At 34.2% G+C, this 24993-nt stretch overlaps 2 protein-coding genes across 8 annotated transcripts; both read right to left on the bottom strand.

Annotated features, from left to right (window-relative positions):
• Positions 1 to 1319: 1319 nt before the first annotated feature.
• LOC114163963 (mechanosensitive ion channel protein 2, chloroplastic-like) lies at positions 1320 to 17873 on the bottom strand. Of its 4 annotated transcripts, XM_028048376.1 has the most exons (16): positions 17661 to 17873; positions 17435 to 17537; positions 17296 to 17365; positions 14848 to 14955; positions 13190 to 13334; positions 9437 to 9555; positions 8337 to 8463; positions 8161 to 8258; positions 7967 to 8080; positions 7199 to 7259; positions 6683 to 6832; positions 6387 to 6497; positions 6068 to 6235; positions 5856 to 5969; positions 5146 to 5202; positions 1320 to 2157 (listed from the first exon to the last, which is right to left on the bottom strand). In XM_028048376.1, exons 5-16 carry the CDS (start codon positions 13289 to 13291, stop codon positions 1507 to 1509), a joined length of 1872 nt encoding a protein of 623 aa, XP_027904177.1. In that variant the 5' UTR covers positions 13292 to 13334; positions 14848 to 14955; positions 17296 to 17365; positions 17435 to 17537; positions 17661 to 17873; the 3' UTR covers positions 1320 to 1506. The 4 variants fall into 4 exon arrangements, with proteins under 4 accessions (XP_027904177.1, XP_027904176.1, XP_027904178.1 ...); XM_028048375.1 differs by lacking the exons at positions 14848 to 14955; positions 17296 to 17365; positions 17435 to 17537; positions 17661 to 17873 and adding an exon at positions 13423 to 13589; XM_028048377.1 differs by lacking the exons at positions 14848 to 14955; positions 17296 to 17365; positions 17435 to 17537; positions 17661 to 17873 and adding an exon at positions 13452 to 13589.
• Positions 17874 to 17958: 85 nt separating this feature from the next.
• LOC114163962 (mechanosensitive ion channel protein 2, chloroplastic-like) lies at positions 17959 to 24515 on the bottom strand. Of its 4 annotated transcripts, none has more exons than XM_028048371.1 (14): positions 24255 to 24515; positions 23716 to 23796; positions 23575 to 23634; positions 22409 to 22566; positions 21489 to 21624; positions 21297 to 21394; positions 20859 to 20972; positions 20633 to 20693; positions 20153 to 20302; positions 19828 to 19938; positions 19479 to 19646; positions 19260 to 19373; positions 19034 to 19090; positions 17959 to 18882 (listed from the first exon to the last, which is right to left on the bottom strand). In XM_028048371.1, exons 2-14 carry the CDS (start codon positions 23794 to 23796, stop codon positions 18133 to 18135), a joined length of 2058 nt encoding a protein of 685 aa, XP_027904172.1. In that variant the 5' UTR covers positions 24255 to 24515; the 3' UTR covers positions 17959 to 18132. The 4 variants fall into 4 exon arrangements, with proteins under 4 accessions (XP_027904172.1, XP_027904171.1, XP_027904173.1 ...); XM_028048370.1 differs by having other exon boundaries at positions 23716 to 23933; positions 24255 to 24514; XM_028048372.1 differs by having other exon boundaries at positions 21489 to 21612; positions 23716 to 23933; positions 24255 to 24513.
• Between the last annotated feature and the right edge of the window lie 478 nt (positions 24516 to 24993).

Raw genomic sequence — 24993 nt, 5'->3', positions numbered from 1 at the left:
GTTTCTCTCATTATTTATCAATTTCCACTTAATAATGTTATATTTTTAGTCTTTAAATTTGTACGCTGAAATTGGAAGTTTTTTCATCTTTTATATTTTAGTTTATAAACTTTACCAATAAATAAATATATTTTAATTTAATGGCGTTAACTATTTTTAATGTGTTAATATTATCAAATTAACATTTAAATTAAAATATGTAAAATATTTATAAACAACTCAAATATCAATTTACAAATTAAAAAAATTTCTTTCGTTTTGATCTTTATATATATATATATATATATATATATATATATATATATATATATATATATATATAATTGAATTTTTTTTTCAATTAAATTGACCTTAAAATCATTTTGAAATATTACATGTCGGAATTTAAATTTGTTATGGGTTAAATTTGGATTATTTTCTATCTTGAAATACATGATATTTTTCAAGTAATAGATGATGACCAATTGAACCGAAGAAACCATATTAAATTTTTTATAAAAATAAAAAAATAAAAAACTTATATAAAAGCACCAAATTACTAAATAAGTCTTTAGAAAACAACTAATCTTATTCACTTCTTGAGTAATGCAAAACCTTTGATGTTTTACGTTACATAAAATCCTATCTCAAACAAGCACCTGTTACGGATTATCTAAGAAAAAAACATTGATTGCTGGATGTTCACACTCAATATAAAACCTTTGATATAAAACCCTATTTCAAAACAAGCACCCGTTTCGGATTATCCAAAGAAAAAAAAACATGGCCCTAGCTATTTTTCTTTTGTGTCTATCACACACTTTATAAACCATTAACAACTCTGGCTTAAGAACCATGGCTCAGGGCAGGGAACTCTTACTTATCTTTTGCTCCAAGAGCAAACACACTAGATGTGACAAAACAAGGGGAATCAGAGGACTCGACCCTTTCTTTGTATCTTAACATTAGAAGTCCATTAGTTTTTTTTTTTTTTTTTTTTTTCTAGAATAGACTGAAAATTAACTACTTCTAAGATATAAGTTATCCTAGAGATCTGACACCACTTCTATTACAAACTTTAAGGTTTAATGTGTATAAGACTAGTTTTCCTTATATATCACTTAATCTTTTTATTTCTACTCAATTCATATTTGAATTTTTAACCTAATCCTGATTCTTTAGAAAGAATTTTGATGGCTAATTCTCTCAATACAAATAAAATCCCAAAAAGTTTTTCTTTGTAATTCAGAACGGGGATTACCAATTCCACTATTATGTAATGTACTCTCACAGTAAATGTGATATATCTTGTGTCTTCTTCTTTATAAACAATAAATAGGTTGGACAGTTTAACATATGATAGAGATAGACATGAGATATGAACATAATTTCTGATTTACACAAGATAATTGATTCCCACTAATCTACAAATGAATAATAAACATTGCACAATGCCCAGCTTAAAAAAAGACAGCTAGATCATTTTTGTGTAAACATCAACAAAAACGTAGCTACTCTACTTAAACATCAACATCTATTCTGCTCATCCTTCTTATCCTTGCCAATTGGAAGTTCACTTCCATTCTGGTGGGCTGCAACTTCTTGTGATTCTGAAGGGATAGAGTCAACCAATTCTTCATCAATTGCAATAGTTCTTCTCTCTGTGCCCAGCAAAGCAGCATCAAGAATAATATTCTCTTCCAAAGAATTACCAAGTGATGGTGATGATGATGATTCGGAAACATCAGATTTCTCATCATCTAGCTTTGATGGTGTAGTAGTCTCTCCAGAACCAGACTCATTGGATGTTGACAAAATTTTGGATGTTGTTTTTGACTTTTTGGACTTTTGGGATTTGGAGGTCTTCTGGACCGAACTTGGTGTCACAGAAAATTCATCAGAGTCTACTTTGAAGTCAGATGGCAAGGTTTCATCTACCTTACCATCTCTGTCCTCATTTGTAATAGTTGAATGAGTTGAAGGTTTAACTTTATAAGGTGGATCTATCAGTGCAAAAGGACGGTTTTTTGTTGATCTGGAACGAGAAGAAACTGTGTCATCAAATGGATCAATATCGAAATCAGTATCACTGTACATTTTCTGAACTGTGCGGATGGGTGTGGCTAGCCGAGCTCGATGATGACTTATAACTCTGAGAAGATCCAAGAGGATTACCTCCTGTTTTATAAAGTAGTAAGTAGTGTTCACAAAAGCTAATGCTGAATATAAAATAAACAAGACTTAATTATCTTTATACCCTCCCAAATTTTAAGAAAAATTATCATAATCCCATGAATTTGGAAAATATTATTTTTATCTTAATACATTAAATTTGAAGAACTAAATGATTTGTTTTGAAGCTACTTCTAGTCTATCAAATCTAGTGTTTAGAGACTAAATCCCTTTTCTAACTTTGATAAACTAAAAACATAATCCCATGAATTTTAAGAAAAATTATCATAATCCCATGAATTTGGAAAATATTATTTTTATCTTAATACATTAAATTTGAAGAACTAAATGATTTGTTTTGAAGCTACTTCTAGTCTATCAAATCTAGTGTTTAGAGACTAAATCATACTTTTCTAACTTTGATAAACTAAAAACTTTACTTTAATGTAGGGGCCAAGTATTCTAAATTTCAGGCACTAAAAACGTAATTAAATCATTAAATAATAATGATCTTTAATGAAGAGTTGCTTGGAAGCAGTAATTTGATAAATTGGATAGTTGGGTCAATATATCCACAAAGTTGGAAAACATATAGTTATGTAAAAGATGTGATTTGATATTAGTAACTAGGAAAGTATGTACATATGAATAAAGAATTTACATGTGTAATTAAACACACAATTCACAGAAACAGAGACTTTTATGTATCATAAAGTTAGGTTTTCCTTTTCCTTATTTTTGTCCTTTTTTTTTTCGGAAACAGCTGTCACAATCCTCCATTCACCACCATCAAGCCTCCTATCTTTGACACATTTGTCTCACACCGCTCAAATTTGCGTGATACTGTTCTCCGGCGACCTCCTTATCATGCACCTCCTCTTTCCATGAACAGTTTTGGGTTTCGTTTGACTCTGTTTGACTATATGACTTCTCCAAATTGAGCTTTTCTTAATGTCTCGTGACTTTCACCAACTTACCATGATACCATACAAAAAACACTTAACCACAACAGATTACACATTTGAGTGGTTTCAAGCCCAAGGCAGGATTGTCATTTGACAACTCTGACCTTCACTATTCCCAACTCTGAGCAACCTTGTTGGAAGCAAATTAACACTTCTTGATGCCTCTTTATATAGTGTCATTTGAGGCACAGTACCAGGCGTTTATGACTAGACTTGGTATGATGTATGGACAAAGGACAAGAAAAATTATTCAAATGATGTTTCACCGTTCCTACAATGTACTCATCAGCTTGATGAAAATCAAGTTGGAGAACATGAACATGCAGACATGTCGCGGAAAACTTGATCACCTGATTGCAGAATATTCTACTCTTATGTCCTTCACTACTGATGCAGAGACATTCTACAAACAATGCAGTCAATTTTCATGGTACTTGCTCCTATTGGACTTCCACAAGACCATCCAATCTACAATGTGGTTCAAAAACAGTTCTTACAACTCTCCACTCTTTATACTTTTGAAAGCACTTCAACATCTACCGGGGATTCATCTACCCTGGTCTCTTACTCCTCTCATTGTGGTCGTTGAAATGGAGGATTTAGTGGATGATGTGTTGCCGGTCATGGTTGACCTTACTACAACTACTGCAACCATTGGGGACATGCTGAAGAAGAATGTCGCACCAAAGCTTGCCAACAAGTCTCAACTAGATAATGTGACCCAAGTCAAAACTCCTACTTCAGATATCACGATTTCTACCACTAAGTATTATGAATTTCGCAAACTCTAAATAGCTAACTAACCTGCACCATTTGTTTCACTTGTGACTCAATCTGGTAATCCTATAGATTTTGTTTTATAGTCCTCCTCTCTAAGACCTTGGATACTTAATTTTGGTGACTCAGATCCTATACCAATCTCTTGTTTCCTCCTTTACCTATATGGACTCCTTGCCTTTTGTTACTCTTACAGATGACTCTCATATCAAAGTCTAAGATATTGGTCAAAACCATCTCTTCCTCACTTTAAACTGTCTTATTTATCCCTGAATGTCCTTTTATCCAATCTCTATTAGAAAACTTACTCGCACTTTTGATTGTTTTACCTTGTTAATAATTGTGATCTTGTGCAGAATCAACACAGTGGACAAACAATTGAAGTAGGATGTGAGTCTGGAGGACTATATCATCTTAACCCTCCCATGGCCTGTGCCTCTTCTGCCTCTCCAACTCTTGTACATCATCATCAACCATCATGTCTATACACAATGAAATGGTGTTGTAGAGTGCAAAAACCACCACTGGAAAAAAATTTGCACTCTTGTTCTTCACTTTGGTGTTCCTCTACATTTCTAAGGGGTGTTCTTCCTGCATGTCCTCTAATCAACCACATGCCTTCATCGGTTCTTAACAATCAAATTCTTTCTTGAACCCTAAAATCAAATTTCATTTTGTCACCTGGTGTATATTTGGGAAGACATGTTTTTTCCATAAACTCACTCCAGGTAAAAATAAAGGTTAATGCTAAATCCTTAAAATACATTTTTTTAGGTTACTCTTGATCCCACAAAGGTTATCGATGTTTCTCTCTCTCTCTCTCTCCTTTCCTACAATGGTATGTAGTCTCTATTGATGTTACTTTTCTGAAAAAACTACTTGCTTTTCTCCCACAGTTAAATGTGTCCTCTAGAGGTTCCACTATTGTACCAGTAGTAGGTCCTACTCAACCTCCACTTCTCACATGTCACCAGTGGTCGTGCAACAACATCTCCTACTTCATCCGTTCCTCCACCAGTGTCGCCTATACCTGAACCTTCGTTCCAATTCACAAAGGCATTACTAATAGAGAAACGGTTAAAAAATCCTTCCGAGTTTCAAAACATAAAAATGGGTACATTACTAATACAACTGAGTTGAAAGAATTGTTTTAGTAAACATTCATAAGCATCACTATATATGTCTTCCTTAACAAGGAGGTACGGATCATTGCACCATGCATCAACAAGTATTATAAACAATCTAGTCTCACCTTTACACGTAGGTACTCTTCAGAACGTGAAGTTTTAACAAAGCAGGACACCAATATCTGTAACATAAAAAGGCTTTTATAAGGTAATGGTAGCTGAGAAATCAAAATGCAGAAACTCAAATTCTAAATATTCCAAAATGTTAAAGGAAAAATGCTTTAATCCTGTAATGGGTGAAGATAGCTAATCCGTCACCAGGCACTAAATTGACAGTGCTAAGAATATTCTGCATATATACTTTGGAGATCATTTTCTAATGGACGAGAATTTTTTTTAACACAGAAATATAAATTGTAATGACCATGCATAAAGCTAAATGGCGGAAGTTAAAAATTTAAGTTTTCTTTATAAATAACTTTTTAATATATTTAGTTCTCTAAAAAAAGTTCAAAAACTATAACAAACTTCTCGATTTCATGACAATATGATAGTAAAAATTACAGTTCTTAAATGATAAAGCATACCACAAAGAATAAAAACAGGCCTCAGATTTCATTCAATTGACCAATATAAGTGTCAAACGAAAGTAGATTCTAGATTTTGAACAAGCTCATTTTCATTCTAAGAATTATGCTACATGCAGCATCTCAAAAGGAACCTTTAAAAAGCCTTTCAAAACAAAATTGAAGAAAAGGAGAGAGAGATAAAAACATATTGGAATTCATAAGCTCATGAATATTATATAAACCAATGAACAAGAAAGGTTTCCAACCATAAGAGCCTGATTTTCTGGATCAATGTTCTCTAGAAAAACCCTTCTGTGCAATTTTCTCTGCTCTACTTGAGGATGTTTGGCCAAAACCTTGCGCATATCAGCTATTATACTCTGCATAAAGAAATTAGGAAAGAGATTACTTAAGTTTTCAAATGATGAGATAGTCATCAAATAGTAACTAAACAATTATTAAAGGAAAGAATACTCACATTAATCTTGTTAACATCCAAGTGACTGATAGCCAGGTGAGTCTTTATACGCCAATGAGATTTCTTACTAAGATTCCTCACAACATTTATACTCAAATTGTGATTAGGAATATGAACTGCTTCACAATCAGAACCTCTAATTCTTGTTGGTGACCACCAGCCTACATGCTAGAGAAATTATGAAATTTGATTACAGTGAAATATTTTAAAGATACTTCGGAAAAATATCACCTATAATGGAAATCACATACACTGAACTAGCATATTGTTTTCTATTCCCCTAAACTACCTTTTCAGCAGGTAGATAATAAATACAAACCTCAACTTTACCAGAAACCTCATATCCTTTAATTTTTGTTTGAATCCGCTCATTCACAACAAATGGCCGAGTTGCATGAATCATTATACTCGAAAGGAAGTTTGTAAATATCTGAAGACACCACAAAAATGAAGTGAGAATGACAGCAAAGAGGAGCATGCCTAATTGGTAATGGCTATACCCTGTAGAATTACTCTACCAGAATTCGAGAATTTGATGTATAGGAGGATCAATAAAAAATCTAATGATAAATGTGACTTAATCACTCACGTAGTATCAAAGAACCCATAATGTACCTCACGACCTGCAAGGGAAATCAATACTGTGCCCAAACCACCCGCAGTCAACCACTTCTGTGTGGAGATACCCAGTAACTCCATGAACAATGACACAGCAGCAACCCAAACTGCAGTATATACAGCTTTCCCAGTAAAATCAATGCTCATCTGTCATTCGTTGGCAACATATTGAATAAGATTTGTGTTTACATACACTTCAGAATGCCCCAAGGATCAACAAACTAAATTAACAAGTTTGAACTTCCTCATTAAGATATCCAACATGAAAACAAGGACTATTATTCTATAACGATACCACATGCAACCCCCAAATTCAAATTTGCTAAAATAATATTCAGCAATTGAATTTTTTATTTCCTAGATGTTGATTACCTTCTAATTTTCACCGGGAATAACATAGCACATCTAAACCTTTATTTAAGTGGTATCACCCCAAAATTATTCCTTTATTGAGGAAAAAATGTTATGGAAACAGAAATGGAAGCATGACAAGGATCTGCACCAGAAACATACATTTCTTTCATCACTGGAGTCATTTGCCTCCATACATAATTTTTGTGCCTGTTGAATTAAGCTGAAAATAGGCAGCAGAATCATATTGCATTATAAGTTGAACAAGATAGGAAAACTGCAAACCCATAATAATAAGAAATTAACTACTGCAATGGTTCTTTTTACAAAAATAAATAAAGAGGATTCAATATTTTATTGGCATATTATTTGAATAAATCACAAAAATTTTCAAATAAATATATAATTAAAATGTTGAATAATTAAAATAAAATAAACATAATCATCTTACAATGCTCTACATTATTCTGCACCGTAGTTTATTCTTCTTCCTATTTTTTTAGTTAATAATTTGCATATATCACTCCACATTTCTGTGCATTTTACTTCTACTTATAACAATAAGAAAGCAAAAGTCTTTTCTTATAATGAAAAAGTGCAATACTCTCAAATTTTAACGGAAAAATATTCTATTTTATTGTATCAATTTGGCCTATAAATACATGAACGTGTAGCTTATTTTAGGAAATATGGACAGCTAATTCTAAGGCCATAAATCCCTGTGATTATGGTATTGCTTTTAAAGAAATAAACCTAGTATTAATTGCGAGATAGATTACCAAAAAGAATAAAATTATAGAAAGGATAAAATATAAAATAAAATTTCCTAAAATACACAAGGACCATGGTTTTGACAAAATAGAATAGTAACTTTGTTTGTTAGTTTATTGAACAAATGGGGGATATAATTCTGGCATAAATCAAATCTACCTTGAAGAACAGTAAGCAATAGTAAGCACTGTTGACAAAGATCTTACGAAACTCAGCAGCCGTTGCTTCATAGCCTGACTAGTTTCTGATGATAGGACTAGTGGATCTAAATCCCTGAAACAGTTTACACTAAGGTGTTCACAAACATGAAATGGCAAACTCCCACTGGAAAAAACGTTAGTCCAGAAAGATACCTGCAGATGAGCATCACTCCAGTCCACAGCAGCATAGGTTGAAAATAAGATGTCAAAATATAATATGCACTACTTTTCTTCCAACTTCTATCAGTACCCTGAAAACATCATGGAACAGAAAATCAGAAATTAATACTATTCAAATGATTTTGACAAACATGCAATAAGATGCTAACTTCTTGGAGAAACATCTTCCTGCCCAGGCGCCCAAGAGGCTCAAGACCAAAAACAGCAAACCCAATAATACCAAGGCCAGGGATTATTGGAATCGCGATTGGTTTTCCTGCTATAGCATTACATGACCTACATCGATTTAAAAAATAAATAAACCTAGAAATTAGAAATAAATAGATGCAAAAGGAAATATATGAACAAGACTTTGAAACTATTATGAGTGTTATTGTGCTTTCATGTGAAAATGTGTGTGGTTTATGCATTAGTTTTAGTTCACATCCCTTTATGTAATTCATATTCATACTATGCCTTTGAGAAGAACTTAAATCTTTTTCGAAAATCTTTTCAAAAGTGTTTCATAACATATTAATCCGATAATGTCAAAATATAATTGATTACACTATAGTGCTTTCACAAATAATCGGCCACCATAAATGAGATAATCAATTATCTTGATTCAAATACAAACTTAGTTCATAATCGATTATGCCTATAAATAATTAAATATTTGTGTTGGATATCTCACATCAACTATACAAGTAGGCAAACCTCATCTTACAAGCCGGTTTTATAGGGTTGAGTTAGTATTAAAATTCACTTCTTAAGATGGTATCAGAGCCAATTAAAAATCCATCAGAGTGAGATTTGTTGTTTGTTAAACCTATCAAGACACTCGCTATCAGGATGCTATCAAACCACCCATAAATATTTAGTCTCACGCTCAAGATGTATATACCTCAGTGTGAGGAGATGTGTAGGAGATCCCACATCGACTAAAGATAAAGCAAATTTATACTGTATAAGTGGATGCAAATCTCACATCACAAATTGGTTTTGTAGGATTTAGGCTTAAAGTCTACTTCTTAAGAATTTGAATAGTGTTAAACCATTATTTGAAGACATAATCGATTAGGATGTTCATATTGAATTTCCACAATTGACAAAAACATCATTTTAAACCATTATAAAAGTTTAAAAGATTAAATTGAATCTTTTAGAAATTAAGATAATAATATGAATATAAAAATGTTCAATTGAACCTAATAATAATAATGGAAAACAACATTTACTACTATGTCCAGTTCCTATTTCCTAGTCCCACCTTGACACTGCCACCATGTCCATGGTCATTGCCATCGTCGAAATCGATCTCCTTGTCAGACTCCTCATGATGGCTCTCCTTGTCAAACTCTTCATGATTGTAGGTATGCCACTACCCAACTTCACAACATAAACAAACTGTTATAATCATAGAAATAATATATAATCAGGAATATTTAGATTATGAATGTATTATTAGGAACATTTTTATTTATTCCCTTATCATATTTTTGTTATTAGAGGATATCAAATCTCCTCTATTTATTGTATTGATTTATTTTTCTCAATATAAATAAAGCACTCATACTGTTTCAGAAACACATAGTTTCATCTCAATGTTTCTCTCTTTCCTAGAGTTTATTTTAACACAAACAAATATATGCATGTAAGGGGTATGGTGATTGATCTTGTTGCACATCACGTGTTTGATGAAATGATGTTGTGACTAACAGATGTAACCGGTAACAGTACAATGAATCTTGACCAAAGAGTTGCTGGAGCATTAGAAAAAGAGTGTCCCTAAAGGTCAAGGCACTGTTAGAATGATCACCTAAGAGAAGTGTGAGAAGTTGAGAGATCAATCCCACTCAATTTGAATCCAATCCAACTTTTCACGCCCAATTCCAGAATAAGAACCGGAGAACCATAGTGTATGGTAATCACTCACTCTTACCTCACTGCATTCTATACTTTCTTTCTCTTTATGTGTAGGATTTGTATTCGATGAGAACATATTTTTTCAAAAGAAATAAATCTTGAATAGAGAACTTTATAACCATGGCTGAAATTAACTTCCCTCATACTTTAATTAGATTTCTCAACATTTATCATGTAAAAGGTAAAATGAAATATTCTTCAACGCACATGATCTAGGCAATTATCACTTGCTTAGATAGGCATTTTCAATGAAATAATTGAGCCCTTAGAATGTCTGCAAAACTATTCAACCTCTGAATCCAACAATTTCTCCCATACATCTTTAGTTTCTTGAAAAGAGAGAAATGGGTTTTGAAACATTTTTGTTTCTGTGTTTTCAAAGCCATTTCTCACTTTCTATGAAACTAAACATGACTAAGGCTGTGTTCACTTGAGAGAGAGGAGTTGAGAGAGAGGAAGTGAATGAGTTTGAGTAGATTTGAGAGTGAATTATGTTTTGTTTTTTTAAGGGATTTAGAGATAATTATGAGTAGATTTGGATGTAAATTTTGTGAAAGTTTGTGAGAAATTTGATTGATATGATAGATTAAAAAATATGTTTTGATATAAGTATTAGTTAAATTACCATTTTACCCTTTATGTAATTAGTAGTGTAATTTGATATTTGTATGAATAAATTTATTTTGTTAATTTTTTTTAACCACTAAAATAGAAGAAAAAGAAAATACCAAGTGATGTGGGATTGGATCCAAATAATGTGGGATTGGATCCAAATAATGTGGGAACGGATCCAAGTGATGTGGGATTGGATCCAATGATGTGGGATCGGATCCAGTAATGTGGGATTGGATCCAAGTGATGTAGGATCGGATTGAAGCTATGTGGGATCGGATCCCTTCTCTCAAACCATGCCTGGATCGGTTCCAACTATGGCAGGATCGAATCCCTTCTCTCAAACCATGCCTGGATCGGTTCCAACTATGGCAGGATCGAATCCCTTCTTCATTGAACGGGTATTTGCTTAATATTTTACAAAGGGTAAACGTGTATTTTCACAATTAATCATCTCAAATCACCTCCCATTACGCAAGATGATAAAAGTGATATATCCTGCTATCACTCTCTCTTAATTAACTACAAACGAACATAAAACTCACCTCATAATCCGTCTTTCCAATTTCTTTTTCCCTCAAACGAACAGAGCATAAAGGTTTGTTTGGTAGGGAGGAGGGGGAAGAAAAGAGAGATAATTAATTTTGTCGTTTTGTTCGGTAGAGTTTCACCTTAGTAATATGCAATGCAATGCATTTAATAAAATGAAAATTACCATAATAAAATTGAACCTTGGTTTTTAAGCTGCTTTAGTAAGTCCTCTTTTATCTCTCTACTCACAGGATTTTCACTTTGACTTGAAAAAATGTTTTTTTAATGCTAAGCAATGTTGTTAGCTATAGTTTCTTTCATATGCAACATCTTTAAGAACTCATTTGTTCTAATGTTGCTTAACTTTAGCATTGACAAAAGTACTTGCATTGGAGTCAGGAACATTTAGATTTACAGGGTGTTTAGATAACACAAAAATCAATTTTATCCTATCGTCCTATGAAATCATGGTGATACCAAGAAGAAGTATTTGCCTTTTACCTTCACCACAAAAAATTAATTGATAATTTCTAACCATGAACCTACTCCAAACACACTATGAGTGACTGAAATCCACAAGTGCTGCGCAAAGGAGGATGTAAAGGATTGGATAACTGATGTTCTCATTGATGCTCTTCACAGAGTAGAAGAATATGGTAAGCATGGTTGTCAGTAATGTAACTAGTCCTCCAATTAACCTCAAATTACCCTTTGCTTTTTATTTTAATGCTTAATATAAAAATCTCGAGTACTATATGTTGTTGTGATCCTAGTGATGTGATGGCAAATGTGAATTACAGAATGGCTCATATTTTTTTATATCTTTGGCTGAGTGTATAGGATAACTGCTGTGTACGCTCATCATAGCAGAAACTTTGATCAGAGAAGTAACTAAATTAGACAAGGTTAATATGAGTTGGAGATACTGGTGTCATTCATAAAAATGTATTAGTTGGTTGGTTGGTTTTGTATATTGACACATTACCCAGTCAATAATAATTTCTTGATTTAAAAGTAACGTTCTTTTTATATTTGATTTCGGTTGTCTTGTTTACTACTCCCTCTAGCCTCTGTCAATTCACAAAGTTCTCCATGGACTTAAACTATAAACAAAAGAAAAACAAACATCTATGACAGTAACTGTTATCACTGAAGCATGGAAGATTGCAAATGAAACTGTCAGCAACAAAAAATTCAAAGATAAATGGATAACTAGCAAACATAGCTATACCAGAACGGAACCAAGGTTTTAGAAAAAGAAAAACTAAAATACAGTTCCTCAGGTGCTGTTCGTTTAATTCTCAAAATAGAATTGAAGTTTTACCTAGTAATCCATATAACTAAGATTTTATTAAAGGATTGTGTGAATTACCAGGATGAAACTCCATTTTGATTAGACAAGAGTACAATCAATACCTAAAGAATTGTACCGAAGTATCTACAAGCACAGTTGTGGCACTCCTTTGTCAGTTATATTTAACATAAAGTAACAAAGTGAGATTGCGACCACAATTTAAATCCTTGGAAGGAAAAAACAGTAAAAAGGAAACTTTCATAGATGAAGGCCATACCAAACCATGTGCTAAAAGACTAATGGCAACAAAACATAATCTATTCCCATGCACGCGCTTATGCCAAGAGACAAGTAAATTGAAACTCAACGTTGTACATCGTAAGGACCTATTTGGATAGATTTTTTCCACAAGCACTCGCAGAAGAAAAAAAAAGAAAAAAAATTGCAGTAGTTTAAAATTATCGTTTACAAAAGTTAAAAATAAAAATTAGAACATTTCAATGAGAAAAATTCTACAAACAATATCATGCGTCAGAGAAACTCATTTCACTTTTTTTCTATCCTAAAAGCCTAAAAGTTGTAATGGAGAAATTTGTTCAAATATGCCCTACAACTAAGAGGAAATCTCAAGAAAAATAATTAAATTAAGTAACCACATACCTGACAAAAGCAACAGCTTCCATGATTACTGTACAGCCTAACGTCGCGAGACCGTCCAATTGAAGTGAAATGAAGTCCAAGGTTACGCGGTGAGCACAACATCGTACCAACAAATCGAAACTACTTTACTTTTTGCCTAGTTAACCTGAGAAACAAACCCAGTAATGTTAGAAGCGAAGAGACTAGGAGTTCTCAGTGCAAATACATATATAATGTTCCTAAGGGACTCGTACAGAGAGATACGCTGATGTCTGATACTGACAATATTCCGAAGACGTGGGAGAGTAGAAAAGAAAATAATCCTCTTCTTAGTAATGGAAGAATCGCGAATAGTTAGAAACGCAAATTTGAACTCTTCCAAGTCAAAAATCAGCACACGAACCTTCCCCAGCAATAATTTAGCGATAAATCTTTTTTTCCCTTTAAAAAAAGTGTTATATAATCACGAGTTATTCCCTATTCTTTTTTCTGATTAATAATTAATAACATAAAATAAAATGAAACGGTAGCAAGTAGTGATTTTTTTTATGTATCTTTTTAATTATATTTTAAATAAAAATTATGTTATTTAATTTTATATTCCTTTATAAATAATTGAAAATAAAATTAGATATCTTCTTTCAGAATAATTATTACAAAAGTTATTAGTTTTGCTTTACTTCGTAATTGGTTGACAATATTAAAATTATAAATCTTTAGTGCATTATAATTTATCAACTAGTATTATCAATCAATTTTATATGATAATAGTTTTCTTTTTATCAAATTAAGATATTCTTTGGCGAAGGTCCAAGAGTATATTTAATAAGGAATATCCTTTAGGTTCTTAGATAATTTTCTTAGTATACATCACTTATTTTTATTCTTCTGAGTATCTATTATCTCCAATTCAATACCTTTGTTTGAACTCTTAAGTGGGTCTCACCCTAAAGCTGGCATCCTGATATTTTATTACTAAGATATCATTATCTTATTTATGAAATTTTAAAAATTATGAGATTTATCTGACTGTTGTTAAGACTTTCTATAATACAAAAAAAAATACCCTAATATTAAAATTTTAAGGCATGCATGGTAATACTGTAAATAATTTACTTTAAATTATTTTTTACATAGCATTGCTGATATAAGGGTGTTCTTTGCACGTTTCGAATAATGACTTAAAAAATACATAGACAGTACACTAGAAAATTGTGGAACGGAGAAAGATAAACTCTGCATAGGAACCCAAACACAACTAGTTTGGATGATACTTACACCAGTGCAATACTGGTTCTTGGATAAACCATGTGCGCACTATTAGCGTTACACGTATTCTAAGATTAAGTTAACAAACTGACATTTTTTAGAGATGAGATTATTTATCAACTATATGAATGATTTTTGTGAAGAAAAAAACTCCTAAGTTATCCGTTTCTTCACCGACAAACACATTCTTCGTAAGTGTTCTGATGAATCGAAATTTCCCCCGACAGCGACAATTTACATACAAAACCCCGACGCTCAAATAACAGTAAATGCGTTCCTTTCATATTGAATATGAGGTATATATGGGTTTGGCTGACTAATCATTTGACAGGCAGAGGCAATAGACTGCAATGGCTTTAATAATCAATAATTATTTCTAAAATGACCATAAGGTAGTTGGAAAGTCGTACAGTGATGATATATATTCCACGTGTCTAATATTCTCGTAAGCATCCAATGCAAGTCGCCTTTTTGTGGACCTTATTCTCAGCTTCATGGGTCCAATCCAAAATGGTGAGCTGTTAAAATAAAATGGCATGAAAATAGGACCTCTCTCACACGAATAATGAAAATAAGTATATTATAAAATCAATCGACTTAGAGAAAATGTCACCCACAGGTGGCTGAATATGGATGATGAAAATGGGATAAAATGCCCACACATGCTTGAGAGGTTCACTAACAACTATTGCCTTTTTATCATCGCGACTACAATGAAAGTAATATTGGATTTTTTTCACATTGCCTCTACATGGAAAAGAGTTATAAATGACCATCTATTGCAGGTCCTGTTCAAGCCAGCCCAATGGTCTAGCTTAAGCAAGAATTGTTGCAGAATTTTAATTCCTTACTTTAACTTGAACTTGTGGATTGATTCAATTACTTTTAAAAGCATGAATTGGGCGAATGGGTATGAGTATAATGGTTTATGGTCTATGATTGATAAGTTTAACATGAACTTGGCATGTGACATATATGAGATGGTTGGTGGTTGGTAATTAAAGTGGCATGGTATTGGTATGAGATGAAATTCTATATTCATGGTTTGGGAAGGATGAGTTGGTATTGATTCTACATTCGAATATGAATGAGTATGGTTTATAAAGGTTGGTCTGAGATTATTTGCATGATAAATATTATTCGATTGTTTGAGCATGATTGGTCGAGGGTCAGTGCATAATTCCTTGAGATCTCTAGGTGGGATTTCAGGGTCGTGCTTCAGTGGTCGAGACGTAATTCCATGGCCCCTGTTAGTGGGTATCCATGGTGGTGCCCCATCTGTATAATTTGGTAAGGATTCAAGGTAAGGGAAACTAGATTTAACCGTTCATTTTGTTGTTGGGTGTCTTGTTGGTGTGTTCCATGTTTATAAGCTTGAGAAGCATGTTTAATTGAATGAAACTGAGTTGCATGTGTTTTTGGGTGTTGATCTGGGCTGTTTTCGCTACTGCATGTGTGCTGACAGTGGTGAGACCTGTTAATCTCGCCCAAGCGAGCTTGTCTCGCCTAGGCGAGAATAACAGGGCTTTTGCTTAAGGTTCTGCCTCGAGAACTCGCCTAGGCGGCCATTTTCGTTTCTGAGCGACGCCTAGTCTCGCTCAGGCGAGAAGGCCTCGCCTGAGCGAGATCTCGTGAAACCTCCACTGTCGCGCGTCTCGCCTGGGCGAGAATTCGCTGTTTCTGTGAGGACAGCATCTCGCCTGAGCGAGTTCGCGAAGGCGTGCTCTGTTTTCCTAGTTGTTTGAATGGTCTGTTGCATGCCTTGGTTAGGTTATCCTTCCTAAATAAGATGTACATAAATATGCTTGGGTGTTTGAATTTTGTGAGTTTAATTGGCATGATTGGTATGTGATTTATCATGGATTGTGGGTTCGTAGTAACTTGACATGAGAATTGGATAAATGACCAAAATGAGCTGGGGAATTGTATGAGAAACATGATTCTGATTGTGAGATAGGCGTAATTCCATGAGTCCCATGGGGAGACTTCATGGTGGTGTGTAGTGTATATGTTAAGATATGGATTCAAGTAAGGATTGCATCCCGAAGCTCTAAAGGGTCAGCGAGTCATAAAGTCTTCCCACGAGACTCATGGAATTACGCCTATCACACCAAATTTATGTTTCATACCATGTCCACCACCTTTATTCAGAACATCCAATCCTCATGCAAGTTCTCAACCAACCAACCAAACAAAATTCATGTGTTATTCATGCCAACATACCAACTTTTAGTTCATAAGATTCAAGCAACCATATATATATATATATATATATATATATATATATATATATATATATATATATATATATATATATATATTCACATGCTCTAGGTTTTGAAAGGAAGGGGTAAATAAATAAATCACACAATTCACCCATCAAACAAAGAGGAAAACAGATTTGGAACCATCCGCTGCAGTAGCCTCGCTCAAGCTAGGAGTCGTCGCCCAGGCGAGAGAAGTTGTCTCGCTCAGGCGACTGGCTCTCGCTTAGGCGAGCCTACAACAGTGGGTCATTGGAGGATTCACGATCTCTCGCTCAGGCGACGCTGTCTCGCCTGAGCGAGCTGGCCTGTCGCTCAAAATGCAGCCCCTCGCCTGGGCGAGTGCTCGAGGCAGAACCAGGGTGAGCATTCTGATACTCTCGCCTAGGCGAGACGAGCTCGCTTGGGCGAGAATAGCAGAGTTCACCACTGTCATCCCACATGCAATGGCGGAAACAGCTCAGATCCACTCCCAAATTCACATGCAACTCCATTTCATTCAACAAAAGCACACCACGCACGCATAAAAAAAACATACAACGACCAAAAACAGCCAAATAGTGATTTAAAACCAATGAATCTAGCTTCCCTTACCTTGTTAAACGCTAGCAGAAGAGAGTAGCGACCCAAGAAAAGTAGTGGAGCACAGGAGCAGGGTACGGAGCTGAAAACAGACCCACACAGAGTTGAGAAAGGGTGCTAGGGAGAACCCAAGACACAGAGTTCGACTTACCCGGAAGTACAATGTCCTTTGCTATCACGAAACAAGGGGAGAACCTCTATGCCCTAGCAGAGCTCTTACACTAGACAAGGGAAGGGAACACGGAGCTGTTTTTCTGAAAATGGAACAGAATGAAGAGGTTAGGGACTGACAAGGGTATTGGGTCCCCTTATTGGGCCGGCCTTAGGCCCACGAAGGCTAGGCCCCAAAACTCAACTGAAAAGGAAAAGGGGCTTACAGCTTATTTGTCTAAGAGTAACCATTTTCAATCCTAAGCTTGATTTGGCTAACTTCGACCTTATTCCCCCTTCCACAAGTGTTTCCACCTGAGAAATTTATGTTTTTACGGAAGTTTCACTTAAAAAATTTATTTGTAAAAGTACGAACCATAAACCATAATCTAAATAAAATGCCAGTGATAGATTTTACCTTTTATGGCCTATAAACCATAATCTAAATAAAATGCCAGTGATAGATTTTACCTTTTATGGCCTATAATCGGAGTGGGGAACAAACAACAATCAGAGCTATTCACAGATTCTGAAACTTATGTGAAACCATGAATTGACAATTATGTACATACACGGATAATTAGGGAGAATACAATGCATAATTCCAACTTATAAAAAGACAGCTGGATCATTTTTAACTTCTATCGGAGGTATATACTGAAATATCAATTTCTAATCCGGCCTAATTCAGCTACTAATCTAGTCATTTTGTTTATCAGTTGGGAATGAAGACTGACCATCCTTCTTATCCTTGCTAGCAGGAGGTCCACCACCGTTCCGTTGAACAGCAAATTCTTGTGAATCGGTGGGCATGGGAGATGGAGTAATTTCTTCTTCGATAGGAAGTGTTCGTTTTGAGCCTTCTAAGGCAACCCCGAGAAGAATGTTCTCTTCCAAGGAAGTTCTAACCGATAAGACAGAAGATTTCTCTTCATCTTGCTTTGACTGTGAAGAAGTAGCCGAAATGGTCTCATGGGTAGCAACCGGAGAGGATTCAAGCACATTACTTTGAGATAGATTTCTAGATACAGGAACGGTACTTCCCTTTCGTTCATCTTCTGCATTTTCCCTTTTAGTCTGTGATTCGGAAAATGACTTGGATTTATCCCTGGAGTTGTTTACATCAGCTGACGAAGTAGATGTTGCTCCAGAATTCTCATCCCCTTTGGTGTCAGATGCCGTGATTTCATCAATCCTGGAATCTTTTTCCTCATTTGCGCGAGCTGCACGGGTTGAGGGTTTAACTTTATCTTCACCATGAACTTTATATGGTGGTTCTATCAGTAGGAATGGACGATTTGCAGCTCTAGATCTGGTGAAAATCGAGTCCTCAAAAGGTATATTTTCCGAGTCAGCCTCACCGTATGTTTTCTGAACTGTGCGGATGGGAGTGGCTAGCCTGGCGCGATGATGACTGACAACTCTGAGAAGATCCAAAAGGATTGCCTCCTATTATCACATACAAAAAATGTTACAAAAGAAAATATTATTGAACATAAAGAATAATGATGATCTAATAATAGAATTAATGGCATGCTTCCAGAACTTTAAAAAAAGTTTTCACCATAAGCAACTGTAGTTACTGTTGGCATCATTTTACCTTAACACAGAGGTACTCTTCAAAATGAGAAGTTTTCACAAAGCAAGATATTAATATCTGAAACAAAGAGGACCAATAGTAAGAGAATATATATTGAGAAAAAAAAGTTAAAAAAGAAACTTCTGACGAAATATGTTTCTTAAGACACTGCAGAAAACACCAAAATTTACAAATTAAAAACTGAAGACTCGTGCCATATAAACAAATCAATAAAACAGACACAAACCATGAGAGCCTGATTTTCAAGATTAACATTCTCCAAAAAGACCCTTCTGTGCAATTTTTGCTGCTCTACTTGAGGATTTTTTGACAAAACCTTGCGCATATCAGCTACAATATTCTGCGTTAAGAAAAGGGTACCAAGATAGCATCAGCTTTCACATTAAAAATTGCATATCAGAGTCATAGAACGTATTTTTTAAGCATGTGATCCAATAATGCTCACATTAATTTTGTTAACATCCAAGTGACTGATAGCAATGTAACTCTTGATACGCCAATGAGATTTCTGGGTCAGATTTCTCACAATATTTACAGTAAACTTGTGGTTAGGAATATGAACTGCCTCACGGTCATCGCCTCTAACAATGGTTGGTGACCACCATCCTACATGCTAGAGAAAAAACAAATTTGAATACCAGAGAATTGAAGTTGCACAAACAAGAAATTCTACAATGGGAATAACTCTTCTACTGTCACATGATTGTGGAGGTCAACAGAAAAAACATGTTTACTGGACCACCACGATACTTATATTTGTAAAATTTCGTTCTAAGTAGATTAGAGATACAAACCTCTACTGTGCCAGAAACCTCGTATCCTTCAATTTTCGTTTGAATCCACTCGTTCACAATAAATGGCCGAGTGGCATGGATCATTATGCTTGACAGAAAGTTTGTAAATATCTGGATTAATCGCAAACATGAACTTAGAATGACAATAGCAAACAAAGAGTATTAAATACTTATTTTTTATATACAAAATACTGATTGAATATGGCTACTGACTATGAAGACTTATTCTTGCAGAATTTGATCAAGTTGACATAGCCATTGATTCACAACTTTCAATGAACAAAAATCAATGCTGGTAGACAGTACAAAAGAAACAATGTTGTACCTCGCGACCGGCCAGAGTAAGCAATACAGTGCCCAAACCACCAGCAGTTAACCACCTCTGTGTGGAGAAACCTAACAGCTCCATGAACAATGACACGGCAGCAACCCAAACAGCAGCATATACTGCCTTCCCAGCCAAATCAAAGCCCACCTGTTAGTCAAATTTTCCTAAATGAGAAGCTGATTGAGATTAAAAAAATTGGATTCCCACCCAAAAAGATACAAACAGGAAATGAAGAATGATTTTATGAAAAGGCATTCCATCCATATACTGAAAAAAAAAGTGAAAATAATATATAAAACAATTCTGTATTTCATATACATTGAGTATATTCTTATTTTTAATTTATATTTAAAAAGAAATTAAGGCTTCATTCGGATGCCCTAACAACAAAAATTAGTCTATCATGTCATTGATGTAACAATTAAAACATGACAGGAACAAGCAATACTAGTAAATGAATATGTAACAGAAACATACATTTCTTGAACCACTGGAGTCATTTGCCTCCACAAAGAATTTTTGTGCTTGTTGAATTAAACTGAAAAAAAAAATGCAACCTTGTAACATGATAATTTAACCACCATGCAGGACCCAATACGCTTAAAAAAAGAGAGAGAGAGAGAGAGAGAGAGAAAGAAAGTAATAAAAACACTGTGCTTTTGTGTCTGGTATAAGCAGAAAAAACATAAAAAATGATCAATACCTTGATAAACAGTAAGCAAATGAAATCACTGTTGACAAAGATCTCACAAAACTCAGAAGCCGCTGCTTCACAACCTGGCTGGACTTAGATGGTAGGACAATTGGATCTAATGCCCTGAAACAAATAATTCTATGATCAACAACAATACAGCTTCTTGGGAGATATACTTGTCAGCTGATAAGACAGCTGTGTGTTTAGGAACTGTAGGACAGTAGTATGGCAGTTAAGTGCGCTTTTCTTAAGCAGGATGTGCAACAGTTTCCAGATTATTGTGTGTTAAATTTCTGAAGTTTGTTTGATGGCAGAGACTCCTTGTTTGGGCTTAGGCCTATATTAGGATCTGTACTGCAAACTCTGGTTCAATCCCAGAACTCTTATATAAAATCTTCTATTTTATCTGTTCAAACTCCTGAGTCTACGCTTGACTTAGAAACAAACCTGCATATGAGCATTGCCCCAATCCATAACAACAATGGCTGAAAATAAGATGTCATAATATATCGCGAACTACTCTTCTTCCAACTGCTGTCAGTTCTCTGAAAATATTTTTTTCATAATCAGAAAAAGTATTAATCATATTAATCAATCAGATCTGGGATAAATGAATAATTAAAATTAAAGGTAACTTACTTGAAGGAACAAAACCCTGCTTAGTCGAATGAGTGGCTCAAGACCGCAAGCAGCAAAGGCAATGATGCCAAGGGCTGGGATCAATTGAAGCAAAACAGGGTTCCTTTGTAAAGCATCATATGACCTGAATAAATATCTAAAAATAAATAATATTTCCATAGAGTTATGCATTAAATAACAGATTAAGAGAGAGAAGCAACAAGAATAGTAGAAAATCATAAACCCTGTTCTTCAGATATATAAATTACAAATACCGTATCATCATCTTGCAGATAAAATAGAAACATATCACTTGACAGGTTGACATTACTCCAGAACATATGTTCACAACCTAAATAAATAGAAACCAAAAACAGACGGGGGCAGAAGGGCAGTTTAACCACCATGCAGCTGTATTAGACACTAGAAAACTGAAAACAGGGGTTTAAAGCAGAGTGAAAAAAAGAAAAGAAATAAAAGAGCATATAATGACCACACTATGATATATAATTATGAAGAGAGCAAGGAACACACTTTCTAACATAATAGTCTGGACATACACTCTCCCCGAGACTCTCATTCGTCAAAATTTATCAGAAACTACAAAATTATCAGAGCTTCACTAAATAGGATTTGGGACCAAATTTCAACCAATAGGGAAGAGTCTGCTGTTAGAATTTCTCTAATTACACACCTCTGAATCATAACTACAAGCTGATTCATTAACATGAAATTTATTACAAAAAAATTCATAGATATGTTTGTATATATATATGCGTGACATCATTAGAAAGGCCACAAAACATCAAGGTAACAAGTTAACATATGTTATACGACAAAAAGAAAAAGGTGAAAAAGTGAGAAACCACGTACAGGTATGAGCATACATATCCACTGAATTTGGGGAACCTTTCTAAATTAACAAGGAGAGAGAAGCCAACCTTGTTAAAATAACACCAGCAGATTTCATGAGAGGAGTTCCACTCCCTCCACCCGGTGTTAGGACAGACCGACATATGAAAACATTACATTTGGAAGGCACGTGCCTTATTGGAGCATGTAGTCTACTTAAAAGATGGAGTGTCGAAGAGTCTTGTTTCTGTTATTTCCAAAAGAAATGTCTCCAGAGGTTTAGATAAAATAAACATAATCAATATTAGCAAGTACGAAAGAAAAACACCAAATGTATGCAAAGTATAGGGGTACTGAAGACCAAATTTTGGCCAATGACCTATCCAACCGATCTCAGCTTATTTTGTGCTGGCATTGGATTCTAAAATTTAAACCTGATATATTTTGTCACTCTTTAAAGTATTTCAGTAAGTACTTAAATTTCACTGAAAAGAAAACCAAAAAAAAAAAAAAGAACCAGTCAAGTTTATTTCTGGAATGTGGGAACTTAATCGGCATTACAAACTAAGGGTGCCAAAAAGGTGGCTCGGCTAGGGCCATAGGTTAAGATGTAAAAGGTGTGGTTGACTCAGTCAAGCATGAGTTTTAACGGGCTGTGATTCTTCTAGACCTGGTCCAGGCCAATGCGTAGACAATGGCCCGACCTGAGCCCATATGGACTGCAGACTACACGAGTCAAGCCAATAGTGGCTCAGATCAGTTTAGGCCACATTTTTTTGAACTCGCACAGCCTGCTTTGCAATCTCTTTGAGTTAGTCGAGTTAGTTCATTTTGATACCTCTACTGCAAAACCACGCTAAGTTGGCCAAACTTACTACAGAATTTCTAGACTTTATGTCTTACGCATAACAAGATAAGTAGATAACGTTCTCATTGATATGATAATTTACTTGACGATACACGTTATTAAAATGCCATTTTTCCACATATAAACCTTTGGCGTTAGCCAGCATAGTAGTATCAAAAGGTGCACATTTTGCCTAAAATTTGGGTCCGGACAGACTCTGTCATTATTAAGTCTAAATATTTAATCAAATCAGAATACTATTCCAAATTAACTATGCACATGTGCAATTGAGCACCCCATGGACAGAGGAATTCAAGCGGGAAAGGATTAAATCATCCATCAAACATAGGCGAAAGAGGGAACGGAAAAGAGACCATGTATGAAAATTTTAATTCACAAGAACCATACCAAGCTACCCGGTGAAAGATTTATGGTGACCAAATGTAATCGACCAACCCCCATCCGATTCTGTCAAATGATTGAAATAAAACTCAGGATTTCTTTAAATTGAAGAGGAAACTGTAGGAAAATATCTAAATATCCGCGTACATGACGATGAAAACCGCAGAATCCAATATTACTGTTGAGCCTAACGTCATGAGACAGTTGCGTTGAACCTGGACAGACCATCTTGAAATTGCAGTACAAGATAATGCAATCAGTTCGAAGTTGAAAGCCAGTTCTCCCTTTCAACCCAACGCCTCCGTTTCTCAAAAATCGAATAACAAAAAATATAAACGTATCAAAAGTCGACGGAAAACAAAAACCTGCAAGAAAACAAACAAGAACATTAGCAAAAAAGGAAACTGAACAGATCACTGCAATCTTTATCTTTGAACAAATTCTCAGCAACTGAACTAATCACAGTCATATTCCCATAAATTGAGATAAATTTAACTTCGGAACGAATAAAAGACAAAAAAGAAAAAGAAAAACAAGAAATAAAACCCTAGATTTCGCGTCAAGATTATAACAAAGATGAACGCAAGAGCTTTTAACGGTGATAACACCACTTCATTAAGCATACCTCACGAGCCTTCAAAGAGGGAAAACAATACACAATTGAGTAAAAATTGAGATCTACAAACCTGAATGATGCTACAGAAAACAATTCAGGGTTCGTGGAAGAAAAGAGGATTTGACGAGAGAAGAAACGTAAGCGATTCCGCAAAAAATCTAAAAGAGCATTACGATATTATCCTCCTGAATGAATGGAAAAGGAAATTGTGAGGCGCTGTTATTATTGGTGAAAGTGTTAAGTATTTGAAGAACGACGCCGTGGAAAAGCCAAACTCGGTTGGCTTGGTAATAATGCCGCAATTAGCAAGTTTCTTCTCCCTGGTCCAATCAAAACGCAGAGTTTAGGATTAATGAATGCTGATAACCCGCCAATTATAGATTATTGTGGATTTATGTGGCGCCAGGATCGCGACCCTTATATCCAAATAGTACTAACTTACACGACATGTGCGTCTCCATGTTTTATTATTATTATTATTATTATTATTATTTTATTATTATTATTATTATTATTATTATTATTATTATTATTATTATTATTATTATTATTATTATTATTATTATTATTATTATTATTATTATTATTATTATTATTATTATTATTATTATTATTATTATTATTATTATTATTATTATTATTATTATATTATTATTATTATTATTATTATTATTATTATTATTATTATTATTATTATTATTATTATTATTATTATTATTATTATTATTATTATTATTATTATTATTATTATTATTATTATTATTATTATTATATTATTATTATTATTATTATTATTATTATTATTATTA

Source organism: Vigna unguiculata, chromosome 9 (genome assembly GCF_004118075.2).
Source record: "Vigna unguiculata cultivar IT97K-499-35 chromosome 9, ASM411807v1, whole genome shotgun sequence".
In the NCBI taxonomy this organism is placed as follows: Eukaryota; Viridiplantae; Streptophyta; class Magnoliopsida; order Fabales; family Fabaceae; genus Vigna; species Vigna unguiculata.
Note: the sequence above shows the minus strand (reverse complement) of the source record. Positions and strands in the feature narration are given on the sequence as shown.